The following is a 17,225-nucleotide window of genomic DNA, read 5'->3' as shown; positions in this document are numbered from 1 at the left end:
GCCCCACATAAGGGGTATTTTGACACAATACCGTCTGTTACGAGAACATGTTTATAATCTATTACACGTTTTATGTTATCTCTGCCCATCGGATTCTTATCTCATTATGCATGATCTAGCTTTCTTTTGTGCCTCATTATGCATGATCTAGCTTTCTTTTGTGCCTTGCTCCCCCCCCCCCGCAGGACCAATTGCAGTCATCAGCAGTCGTTAACAGCCATTAACAGGTTCACCACTCCTATCAGCCCATCACCCATTCCCACCCCCCACCCTCTGAATATAAATAAGGGTCTGGCTGATTCTGTTTCAGTGTATCTGACGAAGTGTGCATGCACACGAAAGCTCATACCAAAATAAAAACTTAGTTGGTCTTTAAGGTGCTACTGAAGGAATTTTTTTTATTTTGCTTTGTCTCAGACCAACACGTCTACCTACCTGTAACTGTGTTCTAAATGTTTACAGTTGATATTCTTCCGTCGTTCTCGAAGCCTTTCATCCTGAAGGGCAGGATGCAGTGGCTATAAATTAAATGGAACTGTGTGCCCCTTATTTTATACGGTGGCATCTGAAGAAAGCACCAGAGCTCATTGGGTAGAGCAATCCCTGGGACTAGGAACGTCCCCTGCCTGAAGCCTTGAGCAGCTGCTGCCAGCCAGTGTGGACAATCCTGAGCTAGAGGGACAAATTGGTCTGACTCTGCTGTGGTAGCCCTGCCTTATACATTCCGATAGTTGTCATATTTCTATCAGTTCCTTTCTAAATACTTCTTAACACTGAATTTTAGTGTTATTGTTAAGAATTGCTAGGCAATATTTAATTGCTTTTTTAAAAATAATGGCTACTGTGGAGGGAAGATATGACCCTTATTCGAAGGGTAGCACAAGGCATGGCAATGTCATCCTGGCCCCCCTCTCTTTTCCATCCTGAAAGGGCAGCTGGTTTTCTAAAATGCCCACAGGCTTCAGAGCTTAGCTGGGCATAGCCACTTGTAGCAAGAAGGCTGCTGTTAAGTTGCCCGTTTTTTTTCCATCGCTGGGAAAATGCAGTCTTTCACCCCATAAACTTTCAACAAACATGCTTAGCGTTTCCTTGTGACTTTCTCTTATCTGATTCCCTCCCCTTCCATGGTTGAATGAGATTTCCCAGGTTCTTTGCCTCTCAATAGGCAAGTACCGTATCTTTCGCTCCATAACAGTTTTTTCCTCCTCAAGAGTAAGGAGAAATCTTTGTGCGTGTTATGGAGCGAATGCCATGGATCCCTCGGGAGCAGAAGGAGAAGGATGCCTCTGCCGCCAGAGTCATTTAGAAACAGGGAGAGGGGGGATGCTAACAATAAAGGAGGCTGCGAACTTGCGAGGAGAGTACCAAAGCAAGCAACAAGAGCAATTAGAAGAAAAGGGAAAAAACTGCTCTAGCTAAGGAAGGCAAACAAGAGGGAGAGAGGGTGTTAAAATGAAGCTGTTGAGCAGCTGATTGGCAAGCCAGATAAGGGATGCTTGCAATAAAGGAGGCTGCCTGGGAGGGGGGAGGTAAAAGCACATGGATCCTCAGGATTTTTTGCATTGGGTCACCCCAAATTCACCATCAGATCACATGGCATGTCCATGGCTAAAGCCTGCACCAAAAAAAATCACACATCCACTGTTTCGTGGGGCTGCAATGGCACAAATACGTGGTTACAAAGCCACAGATCCACATGGATCCTCAGGATTTTTGCATTGGGTCACCCCAAATCCACCGTCAAATCACATATGTCTGTGGTCACAGCATGAACCACAAAAAATCATGCATCCACTGTTTCGTTCAGAATATTTTTTCCCTGGTTTTCCTCCTCTAAAAACTAAGTGCGTGTTCTGGTCCGGTGCGTGTTCTGGTCTTTTGTCTACCTTTCCCAACACTTTTAAACAGACTGTGAACTTAAAGGAGGCTTGGCCCCACTTGGTTTTCAACCAGTGCACTTAGAACACCCTGAAACCTCCCCCACCTGTTTTGTCTTCCTGCAGAATCCCTTTGTGGGGCGGAGTTCTCATCACAATTGCTGACACCTTTATGTTTCTCTTCCTGGACAAGTACGGTAAGCTCCTTTCTTATATAAGCGCTCCTCCTCCTGTACTTAGTAATCCTACAAGTGGAGTAAGAGCACTTTCGCAATCAACTCTGAGTAGGCCCTGCTATTTATTCATTGGGGCACGCTTGCAAAATCCTGGAAATGGGCCTTTGCCTTCGACTTGCTTTGCAAACACAGATTCCACATTGGAGGCCCTGCTGGGAACGAGGATTAGAGCTTGCATGGCTCTCCAGATTGTAGGGGAAGTCTCGCAATCCACTTTGCAAAAGCTGTGGATTCTAGCAGCACGATGTCTTGCATGGGAAACACTGATTCAAAATGATTAATTCCTTGACATGTGACTTTCGTAGTTCCTATAGTCATCAGCTTCCTGGTTTGGTGTTCCCATTCGCTCTTCCCTGTCTCACCTTGTGCCAAAGAACCAGCCTTTGTACATGGCCTCTAATGCTCTATGGCAGGCACGGCCAACTCCCAAGAGATTGTGATCTACTCACATTATAAAAATACTGGCTGTGATCTACCCATTGTTATTGACAAAGTTGTTGAGCTTTGGGGGGGGGAGCCAAAGCTTTTTCTGGGGGGGGGAGAGATCTAACGTGATCTACCACAGACACCCAGTGATCTACCACAGATGTCCAGTGATCTACCGGTAGATCACAATCTACCTGTTGGACATGCCTGCTCTATGGGCTAGTGGGCTTTGTATCCTTGGTGTATGCTTTTCATGGAAAGAAGGCCCATTGAGCTTGGTAGACTTTCCTTTTGTGTAAATGCCATGGGATTGTGCTGGAAAGAGTTTCCATTTTGTGATGCAAATGTGCACCTGTCACTCAGTATTATGGAATCCTTCCTGTCTGAGAGAGAAGCCGCAATGCTTTTGCTGAGTGCTCTTCCCACACCAACCCAAGTCTCTCTCTCTCTCTCTGTGTGTGTGTGTGTGTGTGTGTGTGTGTGTGTGTGTGTTGTGGGAAATATTCTCTACTTGGCTTATGAAAATTGCTGGTCTCTTCATTGCTGGAGATGCTGCAAAGCAGCCTTTCCTACCTGCCCTGCCCCCACCTCTTCAATTGCCTGTTTTCCAATCCCCCCCAAAAAAAATTTTTCTTGAATTTTGAAAGACTTAAGGGAAATGTTTGCCCATGCTAGAATTGGAATTTTTTGTTTCCATTGGACCTCTGAAGCACAGGAGGGCTCATATGGGTCTTTAGAAATGAAACACCAGCATGGTTCTCCTCTTCTTCCCCCAGTGCCAGACCACTCGCTGAACCCTTTTGTTTTTTTTAAATTATTTGAAGACTGTCCACCCCACTCTCTCCTGAATTAGAGTACCCGTTCATGTGCAGGCATGCTTCAATTGCGAATCACTCTGTCCCTATAGTACAGCAGATCTTCTGTTCTAGCAAAAGAATACAGTTGCCCTGGGTGCTGCAACAAGATCTAAAGTATATTTTGACTGCTGATCTAGTTGCACCCTAACAGTTGTATTCAATGCACCACTTAAGTCGCTTGTTCCATCAGTGCAAAGATTTCTCCTTGCACAATGGAAGGTCCTCACACTGTGCTGGACATTCAAGGCATGCATGTTGTGTTTTGTTGAAGAGCAATTTGTGTGGTGTGTAAATGCCCACAGTGCCGCTTGACCTGATGCCTGGTGGGAACAGGTGGGGCACTGGGGAATTGCTTTCACTATTCTGGATTCTATGAAAGGACTTTTGGCTCCCAAAGTATCTTTTTAAAGGTGCATGTGTGTCTTTTTCAGGCTTGAGGAAACTGGAAGCTTTTTTCGGGTTCCTGATTACCATTATGGCCATTACATTTGGATATGAGGTAACATTGCTTTTTAATATGTGGGGTTTTTGCATTAGAGATTAAAAAGTGACTTTCCCCATTTAGAATGTAACAAAACATGTTGGACTAGAGGACCCTCCTGACCCCTTCCAACTCTGCAATTCTATGATTCTATGTAACCTCTCCTAGTGGTTCCACGTAAGTGTTGGTACATAGTTTGACTTGCCAGAGAAGTGGTCTTCATATTGTTTGGGATGAGCTTGTGATTTCCCATAAGGGTGAAATTTGCCGCTTTGTGGTGGTGATGCATTTACACCTTACTTCATATTTATTTTTATTTTATCATGCTTATATTCCCCCCCTTCCTCGCAATGGAAGCGCAGGGTGGCTAACAATATAAAATGTTAGCTATAAAATGTTGTTAGATCTCTCATCAGAGCCAGATATGAAAACAAAACAGCAACTGTGCAGTCAGCAAAATCTGCTACACCCCAAGGGTGTAATCAGATACGCTACCCTTGCTCTGTATCAATATAGCCATGTAAGAGTGGGCTGAAAAGAGAGATTTGCTGCCTTGGTCTTCCCCAACTGAGTGCCCTCCAGGTGTTTTGGACTACAACTCCAATCAGCCACAGCAAGTATGGCCGTTGGTTAGGGTTAGTGGGTGTCAGGGATTGGTCTAGCAGTGAGCATTCCCTGACAATCGCAGAAGAGAGGCACCCTGGCTCAGGCAGCATCCTAGAGCCCTTACTGCAACCTCAGACAGGATATCAGGGGGAGGGATCAGGGGAAGTGTCCAGCGGGGAGATGCCTCGCCCTTTTAAGTTCATGCCTGACTTAGGACATTCCAAGGTGCGCAGGCGCAAAGGGAGGAGGGCAGGAATCCCACGCTTACTATGCTGGGGGAGGAGCAGACGCCAGGCATTGGGAGAATCTTCGTCAGACTGATCGGACATGTATTCTTGATACTGAATCACATTGTAAATATCAGGCAAAATAAAAGCCTTAAAGACAGAATGGCTGTGGTACTAGTTTCTCAGAAGTAGCCAAACAAGGACCGTGACAGTGGGAGTTGTAGTTCAGCAAATGTCTGCGGAAGGGAAAGTACCTCGCGAGGGCATTGCTGTATCGGTCTAAAAGTAGACACCTGTGTCTTGCCCAAGGCCACTGTGCTAATGGCCATCCTCTATGTCCCTACAGTATTTTAGGGTGGGGCCAAACCAGGGCCAGTTGCTGAAAGGGATGTTCATGCCGTACTGTGAAGGCTGTGGCGTTCCTCAGCTAGAGCAAGCCGTTGGGATCGTGGGTGCTGTCATCATGCCGCACAACATGTACTTGCATTCTGCGCTGGTCAAGGTAAGCTTGGGGTGTTGTTTGCCTGTGGGGCCGATTTTCACTTCAGTCTTTCCGCTCACGAATGCCACACAGCGAAGTCACACTTGTGAACCTTCGCACACTTGGCTTCTGAAGCGGTCGCCTGTTCTGTGACACTGTTGATTCCGTCTCGCGCGTCTGCGTACACACACACTCTGGGAAATCAATCCTGTGGTTTAGTTAAAATGGCTGCCTTTGCATTACCGCTCGCTGTGCTAGAAGAAGAAGAAGAAGAAGAAGAAGAAGAAGAAGAAGAAGAAGAAGAAGAAGAAGAAGAAGAAGAAGAAGAAGACGACGACTGGGGGAGCTGAGAAGAGGCCACAGCACTCCTAGTGACACTCTCACCACCCAGCAGTCAAATTGTGCCTACCATGGATGCCTTCAAATTTGCCTTCCGTGAAAGGCATTCATACACACACAGCAACAACCATGCAGGCTGATGGAAAGAAGCCACAGCTTCTCTCATGGCACAGCCCCCCCCCCCAGCTCAGTGACCAGGAAGACAGCAGTTGTGACTTGTTACCGTAACCCTAGTTAGAGGGATGTGGGTGGCACTGTGGTCTAAACCACCGAGCCTCTTGGACTTGCCAATCAGAAGGTCGGTGTTTCGAATCCCCGCGATGGGGCGAGCTCCCGTTGCTTTGTCTCAGCTCCTGCCAACCCAGCACTTCCAAAGCATGCCAGTGCAAGTAAATAAATAGGTACTGCTGTGGCGGGAAGGTAAACGGCGTTTCCGTGCACTCTGGTTTCCATCACAGTGTCCCATTGCACCAGAAGCGGTTTAATCATGATGGCCACATGACCCGGAAAGCTGTCTATGGACAAACGTCGGCTCCCTCAGCCTAAAAAGGGAGATGAGCGCTGCAACCTCATAGTCGCCTTTGACTGGACTTAACCGTCCAGAGGTCCTGGTTGCCTGTTATGTTGGCAGGACACCACAGGGATTGTTGCAGCCCGTGATATGTTTCTAAAATCCAGTCACTCTTTTGAGAAGAATGAACTGGGTTAACAGCCCTCTTTGGGATATTCTACAACTTTATAACTTTTATAGCTTTCAGTTCTGTGTATGTTCCCTTTATATTCACATTCCTGTATAAAATGTGTTGTGGTTCCTTCCCATCTTGAACTAAAAAAGGACCCTGTTGGATCACATCAGCAGTTCATCTAGTCCAGGCATAGGCAAACTCAGCCCTCCAGATGTTTTGGGACTACAATTCCCATCATCCCTGACCACTGGTCCTGTTAGCTAAGGATGATGGGAGTTGTAGTCCCAGAACATCTGGAGGGCTGAGTTCTAGTCCAGCATCCTTGTTCTCACGGTGCCAAGCAGCTGCTTATGGGCTGCATTAAGAAATACTTTCTTTTTCCCCTGTTCTGAATCTTCCAGGATTCAACTTTCTTAGATGAACCCAGGTTCTAGTGTTAAGTTGGGTAGGCCAAGGTGGAAATTCCCTTACATGAACCTTCTGTTCCGAAAGGCTGTGTAGTCACAGGCGCACTATTGTACTGCATGTACCTGTGAGACCCTATGTACACAGCCTAGCCCATTTAACTATTGACCTTCAAAAGATGGGTGAATAAACCTCTTCTTGCAGGCTGTGCTAACCTGTTCTCTTTCTGTCCAGTCTCGACAGGTGAATCGGGCCAACAAGAAGGAGGTCAGTGAGGCCAACAAATATTTCTTCATAGAATCCTGCATTGCCCTCTTCATCTCCTTCATTATAAACGTCTTCGTCGTTTCGGTCTTTGCCCAAGCCTTCTTCGGAAAGACAAACAAAGACTTGGTGAGTCCCTATTCTCTGTTTCTCTTCTGGTACACTTTCTTCCATAATTTTAAGGCATTCCCAGAAGGGAACAGGATGTATCCCAGTAACTTGGCATGGCCCAAACTAAACCAATATTTGAAGCATTTATATGGGACGCCTCTATCAAAAAGCCATTCTTTGAGTGGCTTGTGAAGATCACTAATAAGGCAGGCCCTGCCCACACATATGCAGCCCGAAAGAGGATCACACAAAAGCAAATGCGATTTGAGGGAAAAGGTGGGGGAAAGGCAAGCCCAGGCACTGATTCTTGGTTAGAAAATACTATAAGGCCTGTTGGAAACAGTTCATGGAAAAGGGGAGGTGCTTGGATCTCGAAAGAATCAATAGAGCAACCATACATATGGGACCAGCACGGGTGACCTTGCCTGGCGAATATTTAATATTCCTACCTTCATGGCTGTGATTCGTGGGTTGGCCACTTAATTCTATTCTGATTTTATTGTGATTTTGAGCTGTGTTTTAATCAATTGTTTGATCTTGTGTTTTTAATGTATTATATATTTGGTGTTGGCTGCCCTTAGCCCGGCCTTGGACAGGGAGGGCGGGGTATAAATAATAATAATAATAATAATAATTATTATTATTATTATTATTATTGCATCCCATTTCTCCTGCTGCATCCTGATGGAACCTCCCAGCACATATATATCCCAGCAATATGTTCCTCTCCTCATACTTGACCTTGTGAAAACGTAGTTTTTGAAACACGTCAAAATTTGTCTTTGCAGCAAGAGATGTGTGCAAATAAAACCTTTGCTCCACCTTCGTTGTTTCAATCAAATGGGACCCTGGATGTCGATATCTATAAAGGGGTGAGTATGTTGTTCTTATATTCAACAAATAAAATATTTTTTTTAAAAAAAATGGGGTGAGTAGGTCTTTGAACGGCAATATGCATTTTTATTGAGGCAGCAAAGGAATATTGGGCTTGGCTCAGAACCGTCTTTGAGCATTTCAGCCCTTGCTCCCCCAAAGTTGACTGCGTTTAAAATCCAAAAAGAATCTCTGTGTAGCGAGGAAGCAGGCAGGAGGAGGAGGAGGACGGGGGAGGAGAAGGGGAGGATCAATTGTTTTTTATTTTATTTTTGTTTTTTGTTTTTGTTTTTTCTACTTTTTATTCCTATTTTTTATTTTTTTTCTATTTTCCTTTTTCTATTTTTTCTATTTTATTTTTTATTAATTGGGGGCGTGCGCACCAGAAGGTGATCTCGCCTAGGGCGCAAAAAACCCTAGCACCGGCCCTGGACACCAGCCCCACCCACCTCCCTCTCCCCCCTCCTCTCCCCCCCCCTTTTCTTCCCAATGTCTCAATAACCAAAACTGATTTGTTAAAATGTTAGAGGGGAAAAATATGAGAGAGACATTGTACACACCTCTGTAATATTCTGTGCGTATTATTGTTCGATAGCCAGCTTGAGCATCTTTGGAGTGAGAGGTAGGATAGTTTTTTTAAAAAAAAACCACACAGTTCAATTCAATTCAACACCTTTATTGGCATATGTATAACAATAAAATCATATAAACCATCTATATATAATATAATTCTGAGACATACAATGAAAAGGGGAGAAGGGAAAAGGATAAGGAGTCCTCGGCAGTCACTATCTTATGCAAAAAGATGTGGGACTCTGTTTACTATTCCCTGTTGCAGGGAGTCACATGTATAACGGTATGTCTAGGGGCTTCAGGTGGGCTTAGATGTCTTTCAGGCGACCTTTGGGTTTCACGACTTTTGTCTATATCCACTGAGGAGGATTCCTCTTGAATTACAATATTTTCTACATAACTTTCCTCTAGCTGCACTGAGCAACATTCCTCTTGACTTACAATATTGTCTGCATTGCTTTCCTCCATCTCCACTGAGAATGTTTCTTCTCGAATTACCAGATCCAGCAGAGAACCACACTTCGAACAAGTAGTTAGACTCTCGGTTTTTACCTCACTTCCTGGGGCAATCACCACTACAGTTTCTATTTCACGTGTCTCTATTGCGGGGGTCTTGAAGCAAAGTATCTCAATCCCAACCAATGCTGCACTCAGCAGCTGGAAACCCGCAGCGATATAGCCTAGGTAAATAGAAGGTCCAATATGCTGCTCGCTGGGAATTGGAGGCAGTAGAGGCAATTCAGGTTCCGGGAATTCTGGGAAGTTGATTTCCCCATTTTGCAAGACAGCAGACATGTTCCATATCACAGAAATCAGGAAAAGTATCCCTGCAAATACGTTCAGGAAAGCTCCAATCCTAAAAAAGGTTAACACAAAATTATTATGTATTCTGGGCTCAAACGCATTGTACAAGGCAAATGACATTAACACTAGGGCCGCTGAATTCATAAGGGAAGCTAATGCCATTAAGTCCTGAGCAAAAAAAATTTCCCTTGGGAGGCTTGGATGTTGCTCATTGAGATCTTCACAATGCCAAAAAGCGTTGCCATCGTTAGAAGGGTCTCTCCAAAAACAGACAGCCCAGATTCCAATCCAGACATTTCCAGAGGCGATTCCATCGATGTTTTCTACACGCCACACTCTCCAGTTCACACTGGCTGTTGTTGCAATGCACATCATCCAGCCCAAAATCCCCGTCAAGAACGCACATAACTGGAGGCGAGAAACTAAGCTCAGCCACCTCTCCAAAAGAGAGCCTTGTCTGAACCGCAGGCGGGGTTTGGAGAGAAGACTCAGGGAGACATTGGCAGGCATCCTGGAAACAAAAGAGAAGACAACATGCAATGAGAGAGGGAATAACAAGCATGTCTAGTCATTGAAGGACATGACATGCTTCCATGGTCAGAAAGAAGCAGCAAAAGAAAGAGTTCCCCTGCTCCCTCCCACCCCCTGGTTAGGTATGGACATCTGATCCAGAGAAGCCAACACACATACTTCCTTCCAACACACTGCTACTGATTTAATATACTGTTGCATCGTTCCTGTGAAAATGGCAATAACCTCAGCAACCTGTTGTGGATGGGAATCTGCTCATGATTTCGCTGTTTTGCTATCTGCCACTGCAGCTATCCTTTTCCACAGAGCATAAACACACCTGATGGCATAGTGAGGAATGTTTAAGCCATAAACTTACGTGAAATGCGTTCTTCAGCTAGAGTCTAGTGTGCCAGGAATAGACCAGTATTTGCTAGGTGCTCCTGAGCCTCAAGAAGACTGAGCTGCTGACCACTGGGCTGACGTTCACCTGAGCAGCCGGCCACAGCAGCAACTGCTCTGCAGAATTCTTAGGTCAGTTAGGCCAGTTAGAATCCTGACAACAATTCAAATCATAACTCCAGGGGACCAGTCATTTGGAACATCAGGAAAGTGGAAAATGGAAGGGAACTCAGTTCCCTTCTTTCTTAATGCAGAGTGTCTTTTCCAGGACACCCTGCAGTTAAAACACGTTCTTCCTGAAGTCAGATTCAAAGCAGTTCCATTAGGGAAAATGGTGATAGGTGTATCTCAGTACAGATTTGTTTGATGGTCCTGAATGCATTTCATAAAGGATGGCTATTTACAAGAGAGGCTAATAGAATTAGGCCGTGAACAATAAGAATTTCCTTGGCAAAATTATTGGACTCCTTACAAACCTATCATTCTTCTTCCCCATCACATCTTGTTTGGACATTATAGTAAGGGAGAAGATCTTTGCTCTTTTCCTTTGCACTGGGACCACATGAAATTTTGTGCCATGGGACCCCATCACTCACACCAATACAGGCAACACCATTTTCAGAACCAAGGTGTCCATGATTTAAAATCGTTTTCTAAGACACTTCAATCAAAATATTTGTGTCGCTTTCTTTCTGTTCCTTTCTTTGTTGATGCTCCAAATGTGAGCTGCTCAGCTGCATGCAGTTTTCAATGTAGTGTGTGTGTGTGTGTGTGTGTGTGTGATTAACATTTGGCAAAGCAATGGGCAGGGCCGTCTTAAGCCCATCCAGTGCCCTGGCACTAAGGTCCCTCCAGCGCCCCCCTCCAGAGCCTCTCCAAGGGAGTGCCAAGCGGACCGTGGCAGCAGCGAGAGGCCACCTCCGAGGACTCCGCGCTGCGCCTCCTCGTTTCCCCAGTGCTGGGTTCCGCTCAGTCAAGCTTCGCCACCAGCGCACGCACCGCAGGAGCAGCAAGAGCTGCTTGGGCACTGTACGCGTGCTGGTGGCGAAGCTCGACTGAGCGGATTCCAGCGCTGGGGAAACGAGAAGGAGGTGCAGCGCGGAGTCCTCGGAGAAGGAGAGAGATGCGGCGCAGCCTCTCAGCTCGTGGAGCGCAGTCCTGGTCAGATCGCCGGAACCCTGTGCTCACTTGGCACCCTTCCAGTGCCCGGCGCCGTGGTTCTCCGCGCCACCAGCCTCTATGGTGGGCCTGGCAATGAGCCTAAATCAGGGGGGCCCCAAACTAAGGCCCAGGGGCCGGGTGCGGCCCAATCGCCTTCTAAATCCAGCCCGCGGATGGTCCAGGAATCAGCATGTTTTTACATGAGTAGAATGTGTCCTTTTATGTAAAATGCATCTCTGGGTTATTTGTGGGGCCTGCCTGGTGTTTTTACATGAGTAGAATGTGTCCTTTTATTTAAAATGCATCTCTAGGTTATTTGTGGGGCTTAGTAATTCGTTCATATTTTTTTAAGAATATAGTCCGGCCCCCCCACAAGGTCTGAGGGACAGTGGACCGGCCCCCTGCTGAAAAAGTTTGCTGACCCCTGACTAATGTTATGCAAGCAAATGTCCACCAGTGTAGTGGGACTTCCCCCCCCTCCTCCACCATGCCCCCCCCCCAAGCACACATTTCAAATCTTCCAGAGAGACCCTCTGCAGCAGATTTTCAGGAGTGCAGGAAGCTCCCATTGGAATAGCAGAACACTCTAACATTTAGCTTGTACATGTCTAGATCAGAGGTCCCCAGACTACGGCCCGGGGGGCCACATACGGCCCCCGAGGCTCTTTTATGCGACCCCCAGGGACCCCCGCCATCCGCTGCCACCACCCGCTCTTACTGGTGCGGTGCGGCACGGCTGCCGGCTTCCGACCCGCAACAGTGCACGTACGCACAAGCTATTTCCGGCGCTTTCCAGGTCGGGAGTGTGCCAGAAATAGCGTTTGGGCCCCCGCGGGCACTCCCCCACCCTCCGGCCCACTACGCAATCGGCGCGGCAGGCATCCGGCCCAAAGCCGGGTATGTTTGAGGACCCCTGGTCTAGATTCTCTTTTATCTCCTTTTAATATCACTTTTTAAAAGAGCAGTGATAAACACAGCTCTATAAGAATGCTGGCTAAAAGTCCAAATTGAAAACCATCATAACCTACCTCTGGGGGAAAAAACCACACTAATATGCAAAGTTGTAAAATGTTCCGTTTTGAGGACAATGAACAAATCTGCCATAAAAAGGAAGGTTGAACAAGGCTGTTAAAGAGGAGCCATCAAAGATCTTGGGGAACTTGGAGTACATGCTGTACTCCGCCCCCCCAAAAAAAACCCCAACCCCACTCCAAACTGGAGTTCGGTCATTAGGGCAACAATCCACATGTTGTCTGTTAAAAAAACAAACACCCTGCAAAATTGCAATTTCAATAATTCAGCAGTTGTTTTTCCTCTGGACTTAGCAGGGAAGGACAAGAGGGGAGCTGCAAATATTAGGCAACTTTGGGTCTTCCCTTCCTTGCCCTAGAGTTCTGCAAACAACTACAGGGAGGTGCTTTTATTCCTGCTCCCATCCAAAGGAATAGTGCAAGCTCATTGCTGTTGGGAAAATGGAAAACTTGACAACTTAACGGTCATTTGGCACTGGCGTATTTATGAAAATTGATGTATGTGTGCAGTAGCCCTGACCTTCAAGTTCATGTTCTGTTTGAGTAAATTGGCCAACCTCATCTAAATACTGATTTTAATAAAAATGGCCCCCTTGCATTAGATTACTGCCTTGGCAGCTCTGGATTGTAAGTCTTTATTTGCCCTCCCCCCTCGGAATTTTACTTTTACACATCATTGACAAGAATCCTTCTGTATTCTAGGGTGTTGTTCTGGGTTGTTCCTTTGGCCCCGCTGCTCTCTACATCTGGGCTATCGGGATTCTCGCTGCAGGTCAGAGTTCGACAATGACAGGAACATACTCTGGACAATTTGTCATGGAGGTATTTCATCTCTCTTCGGCCATGTTGGCTTATGTTTGTCAACCAGGATCCTTTTTTCCTTTCTTGAGTGAAGATGAGAAGATGGGGATGTTGGAACCCGGTCTAAACAGTTCAGTTACCTGTGGGTGTTTTGCTTTCTGGCGTATGCAAGCAATTCTTCATGAAAGCTCTCACCTGCAAGAGAAAAGCAGCATGCAATAACTTAGGCTGCTGTGTAGCATCTTCAGAGCAGATGCTGGGACTAAGAAAACAAAAACAACAAAACTTGTGTTAATGGCATTCTTTTAGTACCATTTGCTTTTTTAAAAAAAATCAGACTTAGCATGTTTTTCCACGTCCAACAGGTAGATCGTGATCTACTGGTAGATCACTGGACGTCTGTGGTAGATCACTGGTAGATCACTGGCTTTCCTCTTTCCTCAAAAAAAGCAACACAATTTAGACCTGAACCCCTAAAATATGGGCCTTCCTCTTCCCTAAAGAAAGCTCAACAAATTTGACCTGAAGCCCCCAAAAGGGGGTAGATCACTGCCAGTTTTTAACACTGAGAGTAGATCGCAGTCTCTTAGGAGTTGGCCACCCCTGATATAAATAAAAAGGAGGGTTTTTTTAAAAAAAAATTAAAATCACCATGGAGTGATGTTTATGAAAATGAAAGACACACAAAGGTAAATGATGATCAAGTGAGAGAATACTGGAAGGTTGTGAGCGTATCTTTGTGAAGGTTCTGAGCATTAAGCTGAAGACCAGCCAGTTCGCCTGAGAATGTCTTCCTTGTACCCGTATCCCACCCTACAAACCGTTTGGTCGTTTGATGACATTTGAGCTCCGCTGGCTATTCAGGTCGTTTTATCTTCCCTTTGCTTGTTTCAGGGGTTCCTCAATCTGAAGTGGTCTCGCTTTGCTCGAGTGGTTTTGACTCGCTCCATTGCCATCACGCCCACCCTCCTGGTTGCCATATTCCAAGATGTGGAACGCCTGACTGGCATGAATGATTTCCTCAACGTTCTTATGAGCCTGCAGGTAAGGGTCCTGAATAATAGTCACGGGGGCACATTTACTGACTGCAGCAAAATTTGCCCTCGGAAAGGTTTGGGAGGGAAGACGGAATCCAGGTTTGATACACTGGTTTGCGAAAGCAGTGATTTGAAATAATAAAACCTAGCAGTCCAATGAAAGGAAGCTCAGCACATACTGAAGTCGGTTTAACAGTCTAGGGCCCGTTTGTTTCCTACGTGGAAACAAATAAGACTTGTGCAATGCAGGTTCTTTGGTATGCTAAAGGGAACAAGACATCACCCTGTGAGGAAATGTCATAGACTTGAGGATGAGTAGAGAAGGTTACGGGGTGATATGATAGCCATGTTCAAATATATCAAAGGATGTCATATAGAGGAAGGTGAAAGTTTGTTTTCTGCTGCTCCAGAGAAGTGGACGCGGAGCAATGGATTCAAACTACTGTACAAGAAAGAAGATTCCACCTAAACATTAGGAAGAACTTCCTGACAGTAAGAGCTGTTCGACAGTGGAATTTGCTGCCAAGGAGTGTGGTGGAGTTGAGGTCTTTAAGTGGAGGCTTGACAGCCATATGTCAAGAATGCTTTGATGGTGTTTCCTGCTTGGCAGGGGGTTGGACTGGATGGCCCTTGTGGTCTCTTCCAACTCTATGATTCTATGATTCTTGTAAGGCCAGCTAGGAGGAAATCCAGAGCTGGAGGCCCAAGTTTAGGATACCTTCTTGAGCAATATCTCTCCCCCCCCCTTTTTCTTCTTCTTCCTTTCCAGCTTCCTTTTGCATTAATTCCAGTCCTCACGTTCACCAGTTTGCGTCCTGTGATGAATGACTTCGCCAATGGCCTGTAAGTATGAAGAATTGCATGCATATCACATCCTTGAGGGACCTGAGAAGGGTAAAAACTGAGGTGCATAACATTGCTTCTGAGCAGACACTTCAGTACAGTGGTACCTTGGTTTACGAACTTAATCCGTTCCAGGAGTCCGTTCTTAAACCAAAGTATTTTTAAACCGAGGCGTGCTTTCCCATAGCAGCGGGGGACTCAACTTACAAATGGAACACAGTCAACAGGAAGCGGAAGATGTTCTGCTTCCAAGGTAAAGTTCACAGACCAAAACACCTCCTTCCGGGTTTGCAGTGTTCTTAATTCATGTTGTTCATAATCTAAGCTGTTCTTAAACCAAAGTACCACTGTATCTGGGAACTATTGTCCCTTGGGCAAGCCACTTTAAAGCACACCCACCCACCCACACAGAGAGAGACAACCTTCGCCTTTCCCATCCAATGCCCTGGATGTAATTCCGCAGCAAGTTGAGGCTTCATTTTATTACTATGAAGCTCTTCATATGAGCATAGAACTGTGTGCGTGTGCATGTATGCACACAGTATTTCTCTCCCCACCCTGTAAATAAAAAAGGACAGGGGACCCCCCCCAAAAAAACAAAACCCCGTGTGGAGTGTGTTTTATAGTCAGTACGGCCAGTGGAACCTGTAGCTTTGCAGCTTTTCTGTGGGATGCCAGGATCATGTGTCCATTTTAGTTTGCTGTACTCCTGGGCAACATTTTTCCCTGTGTTTCACCGTGCTGCTGTGTGCACACTTCCAGCACGTCGCCATAAATACTTGAAAAGCAATACATGCAGTGACTTGCCAGCTGCCAAACCTTTTACACTGCAGTAAAACTTAGGAGAATACACTCGTGTGTGTGTGTGTGTGTGTGTGTGTGTGTGTGTGTGTGTGCACTTACACACACACACACACGGTGAGTCCTTTAAAACAGTGGTCCTCAACCTTGGGCCTCCAGATGTTTTTGGCCTACAACTCCCATGATCCCTAGCTAGCAGGACCAGTAGTCAGGGATGATGGGAATTGTAGTCTCAAATCATCTGGAGGCCCAAGGGTGAGGACCACTGCTTTAAAAGAGGCCTCGTGGATACAGAATACACATGTTCCACAGGGCCTCTAAGACTCACCCTGTATATATTTATAATATACATGAACACACTTTTGGTTGCTCTTCCACATCAGTTTCACCTGCCCACACACTGCAGAGTCCCATCCTTTAGGCTTCTAGGGTATTAGGTGGTTTCTGTAAATGTGGTCACATGACTTTATTTTTGTGAGCCTTTTGGGGGGAGGGGGTTGAGTATTAAGCCTACTCTGTTGCACTTCTCAACCATTCTGCATAGTTGTAAGTCATTCCCAATTCATCTCCTTCCACTATAATAATTGTTTCTTAATTTGACTTTTAGGGGCTGGAAGATCGCTGGGGGAATTCTCATTCTTATCATCTGCGCCATCAACATGTACTTTGTGGTGTCGTATGTAGCTGGCCTGGGACAAACCATCTATTATGTGATTGCTTCTCTCCTCAGCATTGTCTACCTAGCCTTTGTGGCATATTTGGTAAGTTAATGGTGGGTTTGTAGGGTTGTTGTTGTTGTTGTTTTCCTTTTTGAAGACTTGCATCTTACTAGGAAGCATGACTTTATTCACCCACCTGGTCCAGAGATGGTTTTTTGAAATCTATGGCGTTTATCTGCATCATTTCCCACTCACAAATGGCCTTATCTAGGGAAAATGAGATGGAATGCTCAGTAAATTAGAAGTTTGTGCCTCAGGCTACATGATAGTGTTCTCTCTGACTTACTTCAAAAACAGTGGGTGTATTTCCAGAAACTGTTCTTCCTCCCAGAACAAAACAACCACCTTGTCTGTCTGTCCCCCAATGCCTCTCTTTAAAAGCCAGCTCCCATCATTCCGAGTGATCAAGAATTAAATCCCATGGTGTGACTATGCAAATGAAGGGGAGGGCCTATGCAGATAGCACTAAACCCAGTTCTAACTGGCTCCCACAAGGTTTATAGAAAAGATTTACACTGGCTGCAGTTTAGCAAGGAGGGAAGAGCCTCCTCTCCTGCCTCAGACACTTGTCACGGGTGACAAGGAGATGGTTTAACTCCCAACATGGTATTTCAGAATCTACACATTAACTTTCTCCCATATATGTGAATGGATCCTGAGGCATTAAAATCGTG

At 45.7% G+C, this 17,225-nt stretch overlaps 1 protein-coding gene across 3 annotated transcripts in view; it reads left to right on the top strand.

Annotated features, from left to right (window-relative positions):
• Nucleotides 1–17,225, top strand: part of SLC11A2 (solute carrier family 11 member 2) — a 61,136-nt gene that overhangs the window by 27,642 nt on the left and 16,269 nt on the right. For all 3 annotated transcript variants that reach the window (XM_035103090.2, XM_035103098.2, XM_035103106.2), the window contains 9 exons: nt 2,004–2,074; nt 3,828–3,895; nt 5,057–5,212; nt 6,856–7,014; nt 7,785–7,868; nt 13,053–13,172; nt 14,046–14,195; nt 14,958–15,031; nt 16,440–16,593. In XM_035103090.2, the coding sequence (XP_034958981.1) occupies nt 2,004–2,074; nt 3,828–3,895; nt 5,057–5,212; nt 6,856–7,014; nt 7,785–7,868; nt 13,053–13,172; nt 14,046–14,195; nt 14,958–15,031; nt 16,440–16,593 (1,036 nt within the window). The remainder of the gene's footprint in view (nt 1–2,003; nt 2,075–3,827; nt 3,896–5,056; nt 5,213–6,855; nt 7,015–7,784; nt 7,869–13,052; nt 13,173–14,045; nt 14,196–14,957; nt 15,032–16,439; nt 16,594–17,225) is intronic.

This window comes from Zootoca vivipara, chromosome 2 (assembly GCF_963506605.1).
Source record: "Zootoca vivipara chromosome 2, rZooViv1.1, whole genome shotgun sequence".
NCBI lineage: Eukaryota > Metazoa > Chordata > Lepidosauria > Squamata > Lacertidae > Zootoca > Zootoca vivipara.
This window is presented reverse-complemented; position numbering and strand designations above follow the sequence as displayed.